Here is a 21,497-nt window from a genome sequence, read left to right as displayed (position 1 = left end):
ATTCTTTTGTATCTTCTACCTATGAATTCTCATTTGTAAAATGTTAGTTCTTTCTGATTTTGGTATTTCCACTTTTATTCATATCTCTTGCCTTCTTTTGTCCCTGATGGTCCCGGACTGTAATCTCATTACTGATCTTAATCTTGGGATTCAGGAGAGGCTGCATTAATCTCTCTCAAGATGACTTGTTCCAGTCTCCAGTTTCACTGCTGCTCACACTTCCTGACTTCAGTGGCTGTTCTGCCTCAGGCTGCCAGGCAGTTTGGTGTCTTTGCCACTCAAGTATTGCAGTTCCTGCTTCGTGACTAGTAGTGTTTGCATGCAGACAAACTGCTTACTAATTCAGTCTGTGCTAAAGGGTGCTGTATCCAGAGCCTTTTTGTTTGGATGCAGAAGAGCCTGTGCTCTGCAGTACTCTGTTCTGAAGGTGGCAGCAAGGAGCTATTGTGTTCGCTTATCTCTGGGCACAGTTGCTGTGTCCCTGTGGGGCTGTGATTTATAGCACTCCCTTTCTCTACTGTGTGTCGTTGATGGAGATGAATGATATGCATACTCTTCAAGTACAAACTAACTTATTTTTCAAGTGCCAAATATATTTGTCAACTTTATCCATGATAGATGGAATCAGGACATATTTAATTTACCACTTTATATCATAATACACATTTGTATTTTCCTTGTAATTTGATTTTTCTTTAATTATGAGGTCAGATATTTTGAAATGAGTTATTTGGTGGAATGTTCAAGTCTGTTGAAGGTGTTATTTTAATCTTTTCATATTGCACACATAGGTTTTGAGATTTTTATGATATTAGGCATCTACATATACACATAAGGTGTGCACAGCATATCATGGATGAATATACATGTATGAGCATCTTTATATATCATCTGGCAGGAAATTTTAACTTAAATTGCACAAAAGGTTTAGCTGCATCTAAGTTTTTAAATGTTCACTATTGTTTAATTGAACTTGGGTTATGTTAGATTACTGGCTAGTAAAGGGGTTTATTTTACTCTCCTATGAGACTCAGCCCATGTTCTGAGACATTTTTGGTTTCACATGGCAATATTAGAAGCGTTGCTATCACCCACTGTGCAGAGGCTGAGGACACAGCCTGACACCCCATAGCAAGGAATGGCCTGGCTCTGCATTAGCTGCTTTTCTCATAGTGACAGAATCCTTCAGAACGTCAACCTACAGAGGGAATCATCTATTTGGCTCATGGTTTAAAAGGAACATCTATCTGTCCTGGCCGGGCAGTTGTGGTAACAGGTGGTTGTAGCTGTGAGGACAGAAGTGTAAGGCTGGTCACATGGTACACAGCGGAGAAGTGGAGATGGGTGCTGGTGCTCAGGGCACTTCCTCCTTTTTGTTCGGCGAGGAACCTAGTCAACAGGAGGGTAGCTCTCATATTCAGTGTTGGTCTTCCCTCCCTAGTTAAATCCCTGGGAGAACACCTTCACAAGCCTACCCAGAGGTTTGACTTCCACATCCAAATCCAGCCAAGCTGATAGTGAAGTTTAGCTACCCTGAGCCTACCCCTGGTCAACTTGACACCCAAATACAATACTTCGTTTTAATATTCCACCTTTGTCCCCTATTTTCACACTCCTCTCATAGCACACAATCTATTTAGTCCATCTCTGAGAATCCATAGTGTCTTAACAGTTGTGACACTGTTCAAAAATCTAAGTGCAGAATCCCTAGGGAGATGCAGGCCAGGTCTCAACTATGAGCTCTTATAAAATCAAAACCAACCAAGAACAAGAATAAAGTAACAAACTATAGACTTCCAATACTCAAAGACACAGAGTAAACATCCCCAATTTCAAAAGGGAGGAGAGAACCACATCTTGCAGTTCCATGTCTGGCCCTTGGGCCTTGTGATGGGATCTTTTGGGCTTCAACCATCGCGGCTAGCTCTGCCTCTGCAGGTCTCCCTCCTGCAGGACACAACTCTTCTCTCTCGGGCTGGCTCCTCTCTCCTCCTGCAGCTTTCCTTGGTTGACATCCATCGTTCTGGTAACTCAAGTGTCTTGGTCTCCATTGTAATTTAGACTTTGCTTTCGTAGCTTCACTAGAGGCTCTTCAAGGCTTTCTTGCAGGAATCTTACCCTGAGACACAAGGCCTGGCCTCAGCATGGTTTCTGCACCTTGGTGGAAGCCTCCACAGCTCTGTAACTCTTGAATTTTGCATTCTTGTCAAATAAGCACTATGTGGGTCACACTGTCAATTTTTGCGGCTGTTATAGTAGCCTCTCTGTCCCTCAATGGTTAAACTTGGGAAAATAATTCCCTAGATGGTTGTTTTTGAAAAAGGAACCAATTTAGTGGCATTTTAAAGTCAGGCTCTCTCACTTGAAATGCATTTGCAATTTTAAAAGTTGGAGTCATCGCTATTGTCCCTGTGTGGTGGGAAAGGTTTCTCTTTAATGCTACTTACTCATCTTCTTCACAGTTGTGGCCACTTTTTCTGCACCCATATTATCTGAGCTATAAACTCACCTAGACTATTTTCCTCATCAAACTGCACATTTTTCATGTATTTATGTTCTCGCACTATAGATCTGACCCAAAGCATTAAGTGTTAACCATATCAAGGCCTGGATGTGCTTCTCTCTTGAAATTTCTCCAACAACTGAATACATTACCTTTAAATTTAGCTTCACTGAAGTTTTCAGGATAGAGGCTGAAAAGAGCCAGAATTTTTGCCATCATGTAACATGAATGACCTCTAGCCCGTTTCGTGGTAGACTTTTGTTCTCTCTGAAACCTCATGGACATAGTCTCCAATCCCCATTGCCTTTAGCATACTGGTCTTTCACGCTTACACTAGAATGGCCCGTCCATGCTTATAGCATTCTAGGGCTTCTGTGGTCTCAGCTATAAAGTCTTCCAAATTCTTCCACAAGCCAATTGCAAATGCCTTAGTACCACATAGTCAGGTTCATTGTCAACTTGACTGAATTTAGAAACACTATGGCCGTGACAGTGTTTTCAGAACAGTTCAACTGGAGAGGAAAGATCCACCCTAAATGTGGGTGGTACCATTCCATGCACTGAGGTCCTAGATTATTATTAAAGGTAAAACAGAGTGGAGCATTGGCATTCATCTCTTTCTGCTTCCGGAGAGTGGATACAGTGTGACCAACTTCTCTATGCTCTTATTGCCATCCTTTCCCTGCCATGATGGGCTAGACCCTCAAATTCTAGGCCCAAATCAAATCTCCCCTTTTACTTTTGACATTTGTTGTTACAGAAAGAATAAATGTAATAATACCACAACAGCCCTACCCCCGTACCAAGCTTCTGTATTATTTTTCTCATTGCTGTAACAAAATACTTGGCAACTTCAGGGAGGGAGAGTTTGTTTTGCCTCACAATTTGAGGCTATCATCATGGAGAAAGTGATAGAAATGACTTTAGATATGGTGGCAGAAACATGAAAGAGATGGTCACATTGTGTCCACGGTCAGGGAGCAGAGGGAGATGAATGCTGCTACTCAACTTGCTTACTCTTTCCCACTTTCCATCCAGTCTGAGACCCCAGCCCATGGAATAGTGGGTGGGTTTTCCTTCCTAAGTTATATCTCTTTGGAACACCCTCACAGACATTCCTAGAGTCATATCTCTGAGGTGATTCTAAATCCCATCAAGTTGATGGTGAAGTGGACAAGCTCCGGACGTTGGTAGCACAGGAACTGGGCAGCCCTGCTATGGGTAGATTATCCTGATCCAGTTAATGTTCAAAAGTACACTGATTGAGAGTTGTGTTCAAAGTTCCTGCTCTACCATCTTCAAATGAAGTTCAACTGGAAACTGCACATATGGACCAGGATTCTGTAACTTACATTCACACACATTCAAGTTGACATTTCAATATTAATCCTCCTTCAGTGCAACTCCAGTGGAAATGTCACACACTGAAGAGGCAATGGGCAGCTGGGGTGCTGTCCTACCCCAGTGCTGTGTCCTTTGCCTGAGACCAAGCTGTGGTCCTACCACAATCTCTTGAGCATCCTCCATCTTATTCTACTCTTCTACATTCAACTGGAAGCAGATTCTCATGAAGACACATTCCTCATGCTGTGAAAATGGCCATATGCCTCATAAGATGTCCTTTTTTCTCTCTCTTGCTTTAAGCATTGTAAGAACTGCATTAAAAAAAAACTGAATTTTTAAAATGCATTGGAAATGCAGCTCACTTAAAAAGACCTTTTTTTATGGATTGACATTCCTTTGTGAGCAATCAAATGGTATCTTCCATGTAGACCTTAGATAAAAGGATTGCCTCCTGTCCAGATTTAAATCTAACATAGAGGTTGACACAAATCAACTAGGAATTCCTGCCCTTGCTATTGTACATTTTCCTTCTGGGCATCTTCATGAGTGTATCTGATAGCAAATTAATTTATAGACTGTGTTAAGGAGTCTAATCTTCAATGAGAAATGATAATCTGGGCCTAGCTTATATTCCCCTCTGAAAGACAAAAGAAATCTTCATATATTCTCATTTTTAAACACATCTTTCTTCTAGGCCTTGGCACAACTTCACCTGGTAGAGTATGTTGGAGAACAGACTGCCTTGCTGATAAAGGTACACTGAGTGTTCTAATAGAATGTGTTTTAGCTACTAATCTTTGATTTTTGTTAAAAGAAAAAAATGTCTGGTAAGAAAGTTACATTAATTATGTCAATTATGTCCAAAGCACTAAAGGGAGCCTACTTTATCCTGGGTAGCCTAGAGATGAAGGGATACTTTTATCAAAAGAATATATAATTATAGATGCTTGCTGATTTGCTTTGGCCTTTAGTTAAAATATGTCTAAGGAGGGGCAGTGCCCAGTAAGTGAGTGCTGCAGAGATTCCTATCTTAGGACTCTGCTGGGCCATCAAGCAGGAGGCTCAGTCTGTGTGGTCCCCAGATGTGATGTGGGTAAGAACTGCTCACTCCTCTGCCTACAGAGCTATTTGACTGCCAATGACTCCCCACTCCATCACTTATGGCCACTGTTCCTGGTATAGGTGTGACCCTGGTTTGCATGGCTATGCTTACCTTGGTCTTACCATGTGTCAGAGGAAGGACTGAAAATCTTTTGACTCTTCCCATGTGTGTGATTTAGCAGTGAAATGGTTAATGCATAGCATGGCCATCATCTCCTCCTTTTAGATGGTCCCAGAAGATCAGCGCTTGGCAGCTGCCATCATACTAATAGTGTGGGTCTCAGCCTTGGCATCGTCTTTGATTGACAACATCCCATTTACTGCCACAATGGTGAGTTGTGTGTTCCTGTGTTTAAGACCCAAACAGCCTGTACTCATTTGGGCTCACCTTTCCTTCCTAAGAAGCATAGTATGAAACCAGCCCCTCTGTTGCTCTTACATGTAAGGAAAAAATGTGAGCTGATCCTGAGGCAGCTGGGCATGGAACCAAGAGGCTAATGACAGGCTGGGGACCAGGGTCTGCAGGATGACGGCACACCATGGGTGACTACCTGTTTTGGGAGCCCAGCTGAGGGCTGCTACCTCTCCCAGAAAAAAAAGTTTTATTTTTTCAAAGGGACTTTAAGACACCAAAAGACTGAGCTATATTGCCTTTATTACCTTCAAATGCAGAAGTTATTTATTATAAGTAGTGTGCATGGCTTCTGGTATGTGGCCAGTGCAGGGATTTTAAGTCTCCATTTGGTTCTTAACCAGTCAACACCAAGACCTCCATCCCTAGGACATCTTCTGTGTCATTGATTCTTTGGCTTAGGGCAGGGCTGTGAACTTTGGTGTGAAAAACTAAAAGTGGGAACAGAGACTGAAAGGTAAGAGCTGGGTCTCTCTATAAACAGCTCCAGATCCAAGGGTGCTTAGTATAGGGCAGAAGACTGAGTGCCCCTCGTAGCAGGATGCTGGCTGGGGAGTTCTCTCTGTTTCTCTTGAGGCCCCAAGGGTCCCACCACCCTCCATAGATAGTCCATCTATTCTCTCATAATCTTCTGGGAACAAGGGATCCCAAGGTGAGTGCAGCAGAGCTGGCAATGTAAGGAGAGGACTGGCCAGTCTTATAGCCTCACCTTCCCCCAGAACCCACGTTGTTCGGACCTCCCTATCAATCTGGAATTCATTTCCTGCTACCTTTTACCCTCTAGTGATCCAGTGTGGTTCTTGTTTCAAGGCATGGGTTTGGGAATTCTGAACAAATGCAGTGGCTGTTATTTCTAGTGATCACATCTTGAACAAGACCCATGAGGTCTCCAGGAGTCCAGAATGGTGCATTTAAGGGGTCCTGAGAGTCTGTGAAATTTGCAATAAGCAGTATGCTTAGATATGAAACACTGAGTGCTTTCCCTTTGGGTAATGAACAAGACAATGTTATCTATGAGCATGCTTTACTAGTCAGGGGCTCTGCAGCAAAGCAAGAGAAGCAAGGAAAGAGGGCTGGGAATGAAGATGCTGAACGTCAGTGTTTGCAAGACTGTTAATCTGTATGTTAGACAACGCAAAGGATCTACTTTTAGCAATTAGGATGGATAGATGATTTGTTTCAGATACTGTAGAGATAAAATTCAGTTAATAAATCACTGTGCTCCTCTGTAGGCACAATAAAGTAACAATGAGAACCTGAAATAGATGACATTGACAGGTGGTGCTGCTCTGATGTGCATCTTCAGCCCCTGAGACAACCAGTGACTTTACACACTTATCTTGTCCTGGAGAGGCTGTGTCATGTGGTCCCAGGACATAAGTGTTTGTCACAGGCTTTCTCTGTTCTTCCTGCTGGCTTTGGAAGATCAGAAGGAAAGACAGACATGGAAATAAGCAGCTCTACAGCAGCACAGGCTTCATTTGCGAAGGGCCTGAGGAGGGGACAGTTCTAGTCTAAGAAACCAGAGAGACTGCTGTTGCTTACAGGCTGGGTGTTGTCACGCAGAAAAGGGGAAGAGGGCAAAGGACAGAACACCTTCCCTTTTTGGGGTTGTGGTGACTATTGTTAGAGGTAGCTAGGGACGTGAGTAGTGACTCAAGGAATGTCAGGCCATGGGTAAACATCTCTTGTGATCAGTTTGCTGGGGTTTGATTGGATGGACAGAACAAGAATATAGAAAAACAAGTTACTTTAGACTTGGGAATTGCCACTGCCATCTCTTTCTGAAATGGAGGAACTTTACAAAATGATGTGGCTCTGGCTAACAGCCCCGAATACTCCCTGTTGAAATTCTCTTCTGGGGAAGTCTCCACACCAAAATCTTATTGGAAGTAAGCAGGAAGTGCCCCATATTCAAACACTTTTGTTGTTTGAATATGACTCATCTGTTGAAGTGTCAGGAGCTGGAGGATCGTGAAGGCATCCACTGATGGCATCATCGCCTGATGTTCTTTAAGCCACTACGCACTTACCTAACTCATTTCTGCTCCTATAAGTAACCCCTCACCCGCACAGCTGTGAGCAGTCCCAGCAAAAGCCATTGGTTCACCAAACTGGACTTTGGTCTGTTGCTAGTTTCCTATCTGGGGTGAGGATAGGATCAAACATGTACATGTTTGCTTATGCTGCCCAGGAATAGTGTCACTCAGCAATGTGGTGTATTGTTTCCCTCCAAGCTGACACACATAGATCAAGGTTCTCCGTTTAGTTCCTTCCACAGTGTGCTACTGAAGAAGATGAAGCTCTGTCTTGATGACTTTACTATCACTGTGATAAAACACCACGACCAAAGCATTTCATTTGTCTTAACACTTCAGAGGATCACAGTTCTGGATGGCAAAGGGAACAAAGAGTTGAGAGCTATTATCTTGATTTATCATCGTGAGGTAGATAGGGATAGACAGCACTGGGAATTGTGTGGCTCTTTTGAAACCTCAAAGCCTGCCCCCACTGGCTTATTTCTAAACAAGGCCATGCCTCTTAATCCTTCCCAAACAGATCCACCAACTGGCAACAAAGTATTCAAATAGATAAGCCTATGGATGCCACTTTCATTCTAACCACCGCATACTCAAATTTACAAAGTTGGCTCTCTAAGGAGGTGGGAAGGTAAAAGCAATACTGTGAGCAACTGAGACCATTTATCTGTAATGTTTCATTTCTTCAAAATAAAACAAATAGAAAGTGCTGAGACAAAGGCAGTAACAAATTCAAACTTCCTCATGTGCATGTGAGAGAGCCGAGTTCTGTACACGTCTGTGTGCACAGGCATGCCATGGTGCAGTTAGATCTTCACTGGACGCCTCCTTGCTTTTCTAATCACCTGTCTTAATAGAGCAGATCTCTTTATAGCTTGACCTCTCCCACACTTTGGCACAGCTTTTCATTGTTGGCTTAATAGTTGTGTTAGGCATTGAAGGTTCACTGTTCATGCGCTGCATTTCTTTTATACCGAGTAAAGTTTCCATCTTCTATACACATCTGTGCTGTATCTTGTTCCAATCCTTCATTTTTGTCTTTTAAGATATTGTTTCTCTGGTTGGAGAAATGCATCAGCAGTTAAGAGTACTGGCACCCACATGGTGGCTCACAATCATCTGTAACTCCAGTCCCAGGGGATCCAACACCCTCTTCAGGCCTACGAGGACCCCAGAAGTGCTCATGGTACACAGACATAATGAAGACAGAATATTCAAAGGCATAAAAATAAAAAAAAAATTAATTTAAATTTAATTTCATTTTGGTTTCTGTAAAAATATCAATATGCAAATAAGTTTTTAAAATTTTCATGTAGATAACTTTAGCAGGCAACAACTTTATTCACAGTATTAGTGAGGACCATTTCATTTGTAACGCATATAAAATAGCATTACTATTTCAACCTGTAGCAGAGCATAGCGGGTCCACCCTTGGATGTGGGCAAAGCCATATGCACACAAGGGGAACACAGGAGTGAAGAAAGGTTTGTTACTTGTTCAAATAAAAAGAGCACTGGGAAAGCTCCCAAAGCACATCTCCTTAAACAAAGGAGACAAAGGGATTTTATTAGGGAAACTCATGCATATTCATGTAGAAGAAAAGAGTCATGCCTGGCATACACGGATAAAAGTGTGAATTAATCACAGAAGGCTACCTTCCCCAAAGTAACTCTTTGTTTACATCCTCTCCAGTCTACCATCCTCCAGTCACTCACTGTCAGTGCTTTACTGTGTCCCCTAGAGCCACAGGCTCCGCCTTTGCCTGTCCCTCCTGCTGGGCCTCCCCTATCCTGAGAGGTGCCATTGTCTTAGTGGAGGGAGGGCGACTCTCTTTACCATGGTGCTAGAATCTCCTTTGCCTTTGCTTGGTTGATTTTGCCTCTGGTCACAGCTCTCTGTCCTGACCCCTGCACATTTGTGATTGCTGATGGAGACTGGGAATCCTAAGCTTGTGCTTGCAGAGTACGATGGCAAGTGCCATGCAGAGGCTTTTGCTCCTGTGATTTTAGCACATGTGGAAGATGATGCAATGGTCCTTTGCACTTGATGAGTGTCAGTGTGCGGTGGTCGTGGTGGTGGTGTAGTGAGGAGATGGTAGGCATGGCTGCTCCATTATCAGGGTAAGGGCTTTTGATTGTGACTAAAGAGAGAGAGACAATATCCAGAGGCAACTAGAGGAGTTCAGAGTAGAGAGAAAGAGAAAGCAGACTAGATATGGCCAGCTCTAGAGAAGTGGGAGAGTCAGGGAGAATAGTGGAGCTAGTGAGATAGCAAGAGATAGAGAGAGAGGAGAGAGAGAGAGAGAGAGAGAGAGAGAGAGAGAGAGAGAGAGAGAGAGAGAGGAGAAGGCGCACATGGGAGAGAATAACAAGAGAGCAAAAGGATAGAGAGACAGCTAGAAAGAGGGAGTAAGAGAGGAAATAGAGACAGAGTGATGAGAAGAAATCCTGTGGCTTATAAGGAGGATGACAGGAAGGGAAAGGCAGAGTGCTATCATGGGCTTTGAAATGTATAACAGGTACTTGTGATACCCAGGTTGCCAGGAGGCCAGTGTGGGCTGTGATATGCTGATATGGGCACACAGGTAGCCATCCAGTCCCTTCAGCCAGAGGTAAGGGGAATGACTCCTTTTGGCAGCTGGGAACCAGTTTCTCTAGTTCCTGAGGAATGCTGGCTTCCATCAAACCACCAGAAATCCTTCTCTAGTCCAGCTTGAGCTCATTTCTAGACATGGACAGCCTGAGACCTAACAATGGGGTTGCAGGATGCTTGTGTGGCCCAGGGCCAGTTAGGTGGAAGTAGTCAGCTGCCTGTTACAGCGTTTGGTTTTATTTGTACCTTTGCAGTCAGTGATAAGCTTCCTGGGAATTTTCCATTGCTTAGTAAAAGACCAGGCTTGAGAATCTGTCCCCTCCTTCTTCCATCCTCTAACTGCCTGCCTCCCCCAGCAGAGCTTTCTCCTGGACCAGTTGTGGTAAGCTGAAGTCCATGCTCCTGGGCTTCAGGGACTGCTTTCTGGATTTCTTCTTCTCTATCCTCTTCTGTCCAAGCCCAGATGTGTGAAGTGAGTCCCTCACCCCCCATGAACCCACATTCAGCAGTTTTCCTCACCGATTTGACTCCCACCCACTGACTGATCAGTGATGTGAGGGGCATCAGTTTTCCTTTTTGCAGAGTCCCTTCTAACTAGAAGCACCTTCACCTTACACAGTTGTGGAGCCTTCTGCATTGAGGGGAGCTGTGTAGGCCCACAGAGGCTTCCTAGTGTGACCTTACTCAAGGTCAGAGAATCTGAGCTTGCTTTACCCAGCAGGGCTGCATCACTAGGTGTTTTGAAGGGTCTACACTTGGCTGCATGTTGTGTTTTGATCTTGAAAGTGGGAGGTCCTTTGCCTCACCCCTTGGCATTGTATAAAAAGCCCTTTGGAATAAATCTCAAGGCGACTGGGTATTGACCTAGGGCCCTCCTGAAACTGTCCTGTGTCTCTGCTTTTCTTATCAGCTCCTTCTATCTATCATTTCCTCATTCCTTTCTCCTCCCCGCAAAACCCTTCACAGGTTGGAGCTGGACTCCAGCAGACTCCCACAGGGAACATAAAGAGAATAAATACACAAAGAACCAAAGAGCTGGTAGATACAGCTGCTGTTTTGAAGGACAAATGCAGTCATGTAGCTAAAGACTACTTGGTGATTTGTAGCACCTGCAGGAATCGTTCCCTTAGAACAGTGGTTCTCAACTTTGCTAATGCTGCGACCCTTTAATACAGTTCCTCATGTTGTGGTGACCCCCCAAACATAAAATTATTTCATAATTTTAATTTTGCTACTGTTATGAATTGCAGTGTAAATATCTGATATGCGATTGTAAGGATTAAAAAAGAAAAGAAAAGAAAAAGAGAGGCAAAGTGGGTACCTTTCGGCAGCAGGCCCTGCTAAGATATGCCACTGAGCAAACATGCCACCAGGCAACAGAGTTAGTGCAAGAGGTTTATTGGGGGAGGGGAGAGTGAAAGAGCAAATGGCCATGTTGCAGTTGGAACATGAGAGAGGCAGGCAGGCAGGCAGGCAGGCAGACAGACAGAGGAACCGAGAGAACAAGGAAGAGACAAGAGGATGAAGAGAGGCAGGAGAGGTAAGAGAAGAAAGACGAGGCAAGAGAGCGAGCAAGCTGTGCCTGGTGGGCACCTTTAAAGGCTGCACATGTCACACACCTGAGGGCAGGAAGGCAGGTGATGATGTAACTGCTCCGGAGACAGAGGCAGACTGCTGCTACAGTGGTCACAGGCCACCCCTTTGAAAGGGCCATTTGACCCCAAGGAGGTCACAACCCATAGGTTAAGAACTCCTGCCTTAGAACAATGGCCGAGTAATGCTGTTATCCCGAGGACATACGAGACGAAAGAGAAAACGCAGCCTGTCTCTCTTCTCTGTATCACATCTCCGAACTGTCCCCACACTCATCATGTTACCGTGTACAAACAGCAGCTCACGTTTGTCAGTGGTCAGGAAAGGATGGCATGTAACTGGGAGGGAGGGAACTCAGGGAACTGGCTTATAACTGGTGGGATGACACCATGGAAATTTTATTAATGCCCAGAGTAAAAACAAGCAGTCAGTAGAGGAGTTTAGGCTTCCCTGTTGGCTGGACAAGGCTTCAGGAACGTTTTAATCAGAGCAGTGTAGATGAAGGAATTCACATCCCAGGGTTTGGGATGAACTAATTTTGTTACTAGTTTTATTTATTTACTTACTTACTTATTTATTTTTGAGACAAGGCTTCACTAAGTTGCCCTGGACCTTGAACTCACTATATAGACTAGGCTAGCCTTGAACTCTTGAGTTCACCTCTTGAATGCTGGAATTAAAAGCTGTTTACCACCATGCCTGGCTATTTTAGCTTCTTCTTCTTTTTTTTTTTTTTTAAACTGAAGCAAAATGTTTCTGACTTTCGTCACTTCTGCGTGTTCCTAGGTTACTGTCGTTCGAGACAACAGCTGTGGCTAGCCCTCTGCCTGGGGCCCTTCCCTTCACTGCTCATTGTTAACTGTGAAATATTAAACAATAGTTAGCACTACTAATATTTAATGCAATGAGAATAGCCATAGAGTATCTGAAGGAAGGGGTCAGTGTGAGGCCCCTGGTCCCCATCATGTGCCAGGGCTCATCCCTTGCTTGCTTGAGGTGGAGGGAACGCTGAATGGGATGGGCAATGGAGGACACTGGCATCCTGGTGTCAAGATACTTTAATATTTGAACACACATTTCCATGCCCTTCACACCCACCTGCCTTTCCTTCCTTCTCCTCCTGTCTGCAGTAGGCAAGAGCTTGTGGGACTCCCAAGAGCAGCCCTGTAGCAGCAGAACTCCTGGACCTCTGCTACAGTGCCCTCACGGCTACACTGGAGACCCGAGATAAGTGCTAGGGACTGAGAGTTTACAGACACTCTTCCATTGTGGAAGCCTCTTCTGTTCAAACTCTTTGGCTTGAACAGGAAAGATTGTGTGGCAACTTTCACGTTTAAAATGTTATTGTTTTTATTCTGGGCTGAATTCAAGTGACGGCCATTTATGCACATAATTTTATAGTTTTAAAAGACCGATTTCTTGGATATACCTAGTCGTGTATATTGCCATCTAACCTCAGTGTGAAAGTGACATTTTGAAGGCTGTCTTGTTCTTCAGCAACTTTTTACCCCAGGTTTCTTTCCAGGCCCAACAAGAAGGTGTTCAAGCAGCTGTAGCTGTTGGCATAGGGAAAAACACTCAGAGATGATGAAAGTCAAAAGCACTTCACACGAGCTTTTCCTTTTTGTTTTTCACTTGATGCCATTATTGCTTTTAGCCTTTTCTTTTCTAAAATGTTCAGAAACAAAATAATACAGAGAGCTGAGCCAGGCCGAGTGGACTGTAATTAGGCTAAATAACACAGCAGTTATAGGGATTCATGGCTGTTTCTGCAGAAGGAGGATCTGGGATTGAATCCCAATATGCCATTTATGAGAGCTAAATAAGGCCGTCCCTAGAGGAATAGGAATGTGAGCAGCAAAGACACACTGTGTCTTCCATTAGCTTGGCAATGTGGGCTGCAGGTCTTTCCCAATGGGTAGGTGATTAGTGAGTCCTCTGGCTAGGGAAGGTAGCCTGGGAGGGACATTTCAGGGCATCTTTCATTTTTTTTTTTTGACTGGCAGTCATGTAGCCAGATTTAGGTCGACACACTCTGCAAACCACTGTGATATATTTAGGGGACCAAGACTCTGAGAAAAGGATAATCAGAGTGTATCTCGAACACACAGGACAGCAAACTCTTGGCTGTAAATACACTCAAAGAGATGATACTTTAAAAACACAACATACATTTCTTACAGAAATGTCACAGTCCTATATGTTTCATTGGTTATGATAATGCAAAATTTTTTTTATTAGAAGATGGCCACTGGCTATTGGTAGGACTCTCTGGAAATTGATATTCCTGGTTGTAAACTCTGTACATGTCCTAGCACAAATGCCGCAGGTCAGGATGACTGGGGAGAGCAGTGGTGAGAGGCAGCTTTCCCAGGGTGCTGCTTCTGAGCAGAGACTATTTTCATGATTTGGTTGTAAAACCTACCACTATTGTGTCTTCTCATGCCCCACTCTCATCCTCTTATTTTTTTACATTTCTCTTGTATATGTGGGTGGTGGTGGTGGATGACAGTGCTGTGTGTGTGTGCGTGTGTGCGTGTGTGTGTGTGTGTGTGTGTGTGTGTGTGTGTGTGTGTGTGTGTGTGTGTGTAGTGGTGGTGGTGGTCAGAGGTCACCTTGCAGGAGTCAGTTCTCTCCTAACATGTGGTTCCGGGAATCAAACTTGGGTCCACAGGTTTGGCAACAAGTACCCTTGCCCTCCGAGCCGTCTCACCAGCCTTCATCTGTCAACTGAAGTGACAGCAGACACGTTGGAGGAGGAGTGATTTAACGTGGACTGAGATGGTGCCTTGTGCACAGCATGACCCCGGCAGGATTTCATAAACACTGGATTCGTGGTTCTTAGGCACCACATGAGACAGGATATGACTTTATCCACTGTGACCCATGGCAGCAGCCTGGGCAGCTTCAAATGAGGAAACCTCATCTGGCTAGGACCAGACACGGACAGATGGGTACACACTCAAGGTTTTGTGTATGCCAGAATTTTCTTTGGCTCCCTTCGCTGCATCTGGTGCTCTTTTTTTTTAATTATTTATTTAACAGTCTGGTTATTAAAAAAAAAAAAAAGCAAAAAGAAAACAACTCTCTGAAGACCAGTGAGATAGCTTAGTGGTTAAAGGCACTTGCCACCCAAGAATATAAGCCTGCCAACCTGAGCCATGTGAACTTGAGAGGAAAGAACTGACTCCATTTTACAAGGTTGGCCTTCCACACTTGTGCTGTGATACCTCCACCCCATCACACACACACCCACACACACACACACACACACACACACACACACACACACACACACACACACACAAATAACAAATAATAATAATAATAATAGCGTAGGAATAGTAACAACAACAATAATAACGTAAGGCCCCTTCATTCTGTACGTCTGTCACAGTGTGTAGCTCTTGTAGGTTTCTATGACATGAGGCTACAATATCCCTTTCTTCCACAGATTCCTGTACTTTTGAACCTGAGCCAAGACCCTGAGATTAGCTTGCCTGCACTGCCGCTCATGTATGCTCTGGCTCTTGGTGCCTGCCTGGGAGGTAAGCGGTCCTGACTTCATTGTGGGAAAACCACACCGACACCGTGGGGCAGACAAAGAAGGAGCTGGTAGATAGTCAATCAAAAGTAAACTCAGGAGAACCCTGATTTCAAAGTTTGAACAGTCAGAATTCCTTAGTTCCTCTGGGAAGCCTGTCAGCTTTCGCCCTGTCCTTGCATGCCTTGGGTCCTGGAACCCTAGTTTGGAGCAGCAAGGGAAAGAAGAAAAGGAAAAAGCATGGGCATACAGAAAAACTGGGATCAGGTGGTCTGGACTCAGAGAAAGAAGTCGCAGTTCCTGGGGAGCTCAGAGTTTATTGTGTACAGTTGAACAGGGAGGCGGGGTTATTTCAAACATCTGATCCAGGAGACAAGATTAGGAGCAGTCTCTGTAGGGGAGCAGTCTTCAAGCTGTAAACCTGCAGGGGGAGAACGCTATGGTGGACATTTTCTTTACACAGCGTTATCATTCACATTCAGATCAGAAGACAGCTTTGCCATCCCTCTGAGCCCCGCCGGGGGGAAGGCTTTACCATAGCATGTGTCTGAGGCATTGGTGCCCATGTCAACAACATATTCATTCATGACTTCACTTGCTCCCTACAACTTCTCACCCTGCAGAGCCCCATGGTCTGAGGACGATCACTACTGACAGTTCAAAGCTAACACGTTCCCCCCCTGCACCTTCACGCACCACACTATCCAAATCAGAAGAATCTGCAGTGCCCATTCTCTCTCATTCTCCTGCCTTCCTCTCTGGGCTGCATTGCTCAGAAGCAATGCACGGGCGAGCAGGGACTCTATCTAAAAGGAAGAGGGAAGAGGACAGGTCAAACATGGGTTCTTGGGCTGAAGTCTAAAGAAGCTGCAATGTGAGTTAGAGATTGTCAGTTGAAATTGACCCCTGGTTAATACATGAGGGCCTCGGATGTAGCTGTCTGGAGTGGACTCAAGCTAGAGTCCTTATATTCAGACAGCTTAATCGCCTGTGGGAACACAGGTGGATTGTGGAGAATCTTCGATAAACACACCAGCTAGCTATATTTAACATTTTTTGTTGCCTCCAGGCATGTCCAGATAATCTAGCTTTCTGTGTTCTTTGACTTATCCGACTACCAAATCCATAACTTTCTGGCTCATTTATCTGCTCATTTGTGAAGCGGGATTAACATCTGCCAGTGACACATATATGGTTTCAGAAGATAGCTAGTTTGTCGGATGCAGTGACTGAGGCTGGAATCTTATAGAAGTGCAGAACAATTAAAAAAACTTTTCCAACTGAGAAACAGCTCCAGGAAACAACAGAGTTTCTTTCATAGATACATTTAACACCAGCAACAGAAACAAGATCCAAGGACACTGCAAATTCATCCCTTAAATGGGATTTTTAAAAACTTCAATGAAATTCAAACATGTGAACTACCTGCTATAGTAACCTGGCATTGTGCTCTAGGGTGGGGAGCCAGCCACTCAATCTAAGACTGGAACACTGGGGATGTTCACGATGGGGATGTTCTCCCACGGTGGGAGGCCCTGAGCACAGTCAGGGGAGAGCAGTCAGCAAAGGTGATCTGAGGGAAGGGGGGTTTGAGCAGGTTCTTAAAAGGCAAGAGGCCTCCTGGGCTAGTTCCTGAAGGGTAAACTTGGAGGGGGTCTCCAGGAGAGACACTAACATGGACTAATTATAGACTAATAAGCTAATGTAGGCTAGACACCTAGCACATCTGGGAAGCAAGTATTCAGCATTATTGAACAGTAAGGTTTTAAACACCAAGAACTTTTAAACAGTTGCTGGAAGGTGCTCATTCCTGGCACACTGCACACTTACCGTGCTCGGTGATAACAGTACATCAACCCTGCTGGGGCCCCATCTCTCACTGACTCAGGGTTTGTGATACAAAATACCTAACACAAAAATGTACCTTTGAGCTATATGGAAGGGTACCATTCGGTGTCACTATGTACGTTTACAGCATACCTTCTTCAGGACGTCATTCACACCCAGATCCATAGCCCTTTTCATTGCTTTAAACTGAAACTCCAAAGGGAAGCAGTAACGTCATTAACCCTGGGGTTAACAATTTTGATGAACACTCTAAGTGGAGGCTTTTGATTGGCTTTGGAAGTGTAATGTGTTGTGTGAACTGGGAAGCATTGACCAGATAGTTGGAAACTAAGACATATTTTATCCATCAGACTACCTTGGCTTCTGTTTCTGTTGCTGTGATAAAAAACTCAGACAAAGGCAACTTAATAGAAGAAATTTTACTCTTGCTCACAGTTGAAGGGACAATCATGGTGGGGAATCAAGGTGATAGGAACTTGCAGTGTGTGCTGGCTAGTTTCCTGTCAACTAGACACAAGCGAAAGTCATCAGTGAGGAGGGAGCCTCACTTGAGAGGAGATAGGGCTGTAGGCAAGCCTGAAGGGCATTTTCTTAATTAGTGATTGATGAGGGAGGGCCCAGCCCATCATGGGTGGTGCCACCTCTGGGCTGGTGGTCCTGGGTTCTATAAGAAAGCAGGCTGAGCAAGCCATGATGAACAAGCCAGTAAGCAACATTCCTCCTCCAGGGTCTCTGCATCAGTTCCTGTCTCAACTTCCTTCAATATGGAAGTGGAAGCCAAATAAGCCCTTTCCTCCCCAAGTTGCTTTTGGTCATGGTGTTCATCACAGCCATAGAAACCCTGTGACACAGTGTCTGGTCAGGTTCCATCGGCATTCCACTTACACAGCCCAGGATCCCAGCCAGGGTATGGTGATACCCATAGTGGGTGGGTCTTCCTTCCTTAATTAACAGTCAACATAATCTCCCCCCAGTACATCCAGAGGCGTATTACCCTTGGTTGTGTAAGGTTGACAATTAAGACTAATTATCACATTTGGCAAGGATGCAGAGTCTCATTTATCAGGTCTCTAGGCTCAGAACAGGACCAGACAGACAGACAGACAGACAGATAGACAGACAGACAGGTGATAGTGTGGATACAGCTGAAAATAACACCCAGGAGAGGTAGGTAGTCTGGGCCAGCAAAACCATGACTTGTACGATGCTACCTGTTTCAGACCCTTCAGATGCTCGGTGTCTATCCATGACACATCCCTAGACACCTTTAAGCTCCTCCTCTTTGATGTTGCTCTGGAGGCAGAAGCCTTGATTCAAGCTCCGGGCTTGTCACCTCTCACCCCTGATACTGTAACAAGCTTTCCAATCTCCCTGCCATTGTTTTCTTCATGAGACTCTGGAACTCTTCTGTCTCACCGTGTTTACGTTTCCAGTTTCAGAAGCATCATTTCCTCCTGCTCACACACTGTAGCAGCTCCACAGCAGGGTTAGCTGCTCACCAGCTCTCAGGGGAGACAGGCTTTTTCCCTACTGTTCATGCACTGATGTCGGACCTGAGCTAAGTTGGTGGAGCCTGGGTTGTGTACTTGAATACTGATGGCTCCAATGAGGGAGAAAGAAGAGGCTCTTGGGCTCCTCTGTGTAAGTCCATCTTGAACGAATCACTGCGTGAGGGAGAGAAGAAGGGGTGGGGAGAATAATTTGATGGGATAGCCATGGCTGTTTTCCTCACCCAGATTGTAGGACTGGCATAAGTGCCCGTGTGCACAGCATGTTCTTTCATCCCATTTGCACAAAGAAAGCTTATTCAAGAAAATATTTATGTTAATGAGCGAAGTCAGGTTATGCCATTGTTTCACCTGATGTTTCTAACCCTTTTCATCTGCTGAAAGAATTTCCTAGCAGATGTCTGAGCTTAGAGTCCTGAGGTTCATATCTGAGGTCCTGTTACACTGTTTAAAAAGGGACACACATTGCCACCCGTGGTCGTTTGCTTTGCTTGCATTTTTCTCCAAGAGATGCATATTACCTGATTCCAACAGGGACCTTTTCAATTCTCCTTAGCATCATATAGAGCATTGATAATACAGTCTGTAAAGGAAGCATGCCATTTACACACAGATAATTCACTTTCTTCTTTGCAATGTGTTTGTGTTTCCAGACATGTTCAAAGCCTCCACTTTGATGGTGACTGTAACCATCAAACCACAGCCTTTGAATAGAAGAAAAGAGCAGAGATCAGCTTCCAAGATGAGCTTGACTGTTACTTTTTTTTTTAATTTCTGATTCCAGGTAACGGGACACTGATTGGAGCATCTGCGAATGTTGTTTGTGCAGGAATTGCAGAGCAGCATGGGTATGGATTCTCTTTCATGGAATTTTTCAGGTACTCTAAATATTAGAAAAAACATTTAAAATACTTCCTTAAATATCAGGTTCTTAAACTAATTTAATAAAAAAAATGCACCAATGCATGATGCTGAACACTTGGATATTCGTGATTTGGTGATTAAAGACTTTGGTACAGGTGATATCAACTCAGATCAAGGCATATTTGTTACTAAAATTAGCTTCATCATATTCTGAATGATTTGGGTTGAAGAAATGGCTAAGAAATAGTTGTAAGCTTGCTGGACACTTCATGATTTTACATTTTGAAAATCTTGGTTGGGAACAGATAGTGAAAGTCGTGAGTGCATAGAAAAAAGGTGTTAGCAAGGACTCAGGAATAATACTGAAAACTAGGGCCAAGCTAACCACGCTGAAGGCAGGCTGGAAGTAGGTGTTTCATATGTGAGCACTTTGCAGGAGAACTGCACAGAGACGGACTCAGTGTTGTCAGGGATACAGTTGATATCTACAAGAGGAAATCTGTTCCAGAGAGACTAGGCTCGTTTTCTGCTCTTGGTTGCCTATGTGTCTCTGTTTCCATGGCCCAGGTGCACTTTCCAAGCAAAGAAGGGAGACGAAGGGAAGCAAGGGGCACCTGTGAAACAGTCCTGTCAAAGTGATCTTTATCTGGTGTTGAGTCATGAAACTGAACTTGGTATATGCACAGTAATGGGCTTCTGCCAACCCTTATGTGAAGAATTCTAACATAAGTTTGGGTAAGTGGCAGAGAGACTATGGCTCTTGGAGACAGTCATCCTACCCTAGAAACTTGTTCCTCTGCAAGGTAATTCCTGCCCGGGTCTGAGCTTGGACAAGAGCCCTGAGTGTCACACCTACTTGAGGACTAAGAGTGGTGTCTTAGTATAATGCACTGTAACATGCAAGACTCTCTGGAGGATCAGACAATCTCACAGAACAGGTACCAAGGGGTCAAACAATGATTAGCTGCATAGTGGAGCGTTTCAAAACCTAGTAACTGCTCTGTGCATGAGATGGATGCCTCTGAGGTTCCCATCTGGCACTGAAGAACTAGAAGATTCCTCGAGAGTCACTGGTAGCCAGCTCATAGTGGAAGACAAAAGGAGCTGGAGTCACATGTCCGAAGTGACTAGTAACAGTTATACTTGCTTAGGAAGAACTGAAGGCAGGCTAGCAGGCAACTTCTTTTTCCTTGGGCCCTTTTATATGTGAGCTAGGGTCAAGCCACTCCAAGGGTGGACCTCCCCCCTAACCCCCAACCCCGTGCGCTTCAGGTAATCCTCTTTGGAAATGCCCTCACAGACGTGTCCTCAGCTGTCACTCTTATGCAATTCTAAATCCAGTCAAGTTGATGATGAAGTTCAATCACATTTCCCTAAGTCCTCTAAATTATGATAATGACAGAGTCACAACTACTCCTAAGATGATATGGATGCCGCCTATACAACTGAGAAGTCACTAATTCTTTCCACAGAATATGTGACAAAGTCTTTTGAGGAATACGTACTCTTTCTATATCCCATAACTTAAATATGATAACACAGATTTGACAGTACTGAAGTGCTGATAGTTGATGTTATGTTACATGGTAAAAGAACAGAAGGGAAAGAAAACATGGATATTTACTTAGTATGTTAATGTAGATACAAAGACATACTCTCTTTAAATTGTATTTTATTTTATGTGTGTGAGTGTTTTGCCTGTATATGTTTATGCACAGCACATGTGTGTTTAGTACTTAAGGAGGTCAGCATAGGACATTGGATCCCCTGGAACTGGCGTTATAGATAGTTATGAGTGCTGGGTATTGATCCTGGGTCTGCTGCAAGAGCAAGTACTCTTAACCACTGAGCCATCTCTCCATCCCTACAAACACATTCTTTTTTTTTTTTTTTTTTTCTCGAGACAGGGTTTCTCAGTGTAGCTTTGCGCCTTTCCTGGAACTCGATTTGGAGACCAGGCTGGCCTCGAACTCACAGAGATCTGCCTGCCTCTGCCTCCTGAGTACTGGGATTAAAGGCATGTGCCACCACTGCCCGGCTACAAATACATTCTTAACAAAACAGAAAAGAAAGACTCACAGCATTTATGTTCCTTAATCATACTGTTTGGACTGGATTGTGTTTCCCATTGAACTAACCACAAGGCACA

At 44.2% G+C, this 21,497-nt stretch overlaps 1 protein-coding gene across 1 annotated transcript in view; it reads left to right on the top strand.

Moving 5' to 3' along the window:
* The window catches only part of Oca2 (OCA2 melanosomal transmembrane protein), a 284,223-nt gene that overhangs the window by 182,713 nt on the left and 80,013 nt on the right, over window positions 1-21,497 (top strand). Inside the window, exons 19-22 of the mRNA XM_052763431.1 lie at window positions 4,542-4,601; window positions 5,175-5,279; window positions 15,039-15,132; window positions 19,269-19,362. Coding sequence (XP_052619391.1) covers window positions 4,542-4,601; window positions 5,175-5,279; window positions 15,039-15,132; window positions 19,269-19,362 — 353 coding nt within the window. The remainder of the gene's footprint in view (window positions 1-4,541; window positions 4,602-5,174; window positions 5,280-15,038; window positions 15,133-19,268; window positions 19,363-21,497) is intronic.

Source organism: Peromyscus californicus, unplaced genomic scaffold (genome assembly GCF_007827085.1).
Source record: "Peromyscus californicus insignis strain IS unplaced genomic scaffold, ASM782708v3 Scaffold_4__1_contigs__length_199733344, whole genome shotgun sequence".
Taxonomy (NCBI): Eukaryota; Metazoa; Chordata; class Mammalia; order Rodentia; family Cricetidae; genus Peromyscus; species Peromyscus californicus.
This window is presented reverse-complemented; position numbering and strand designations above follow the sequence as displayed.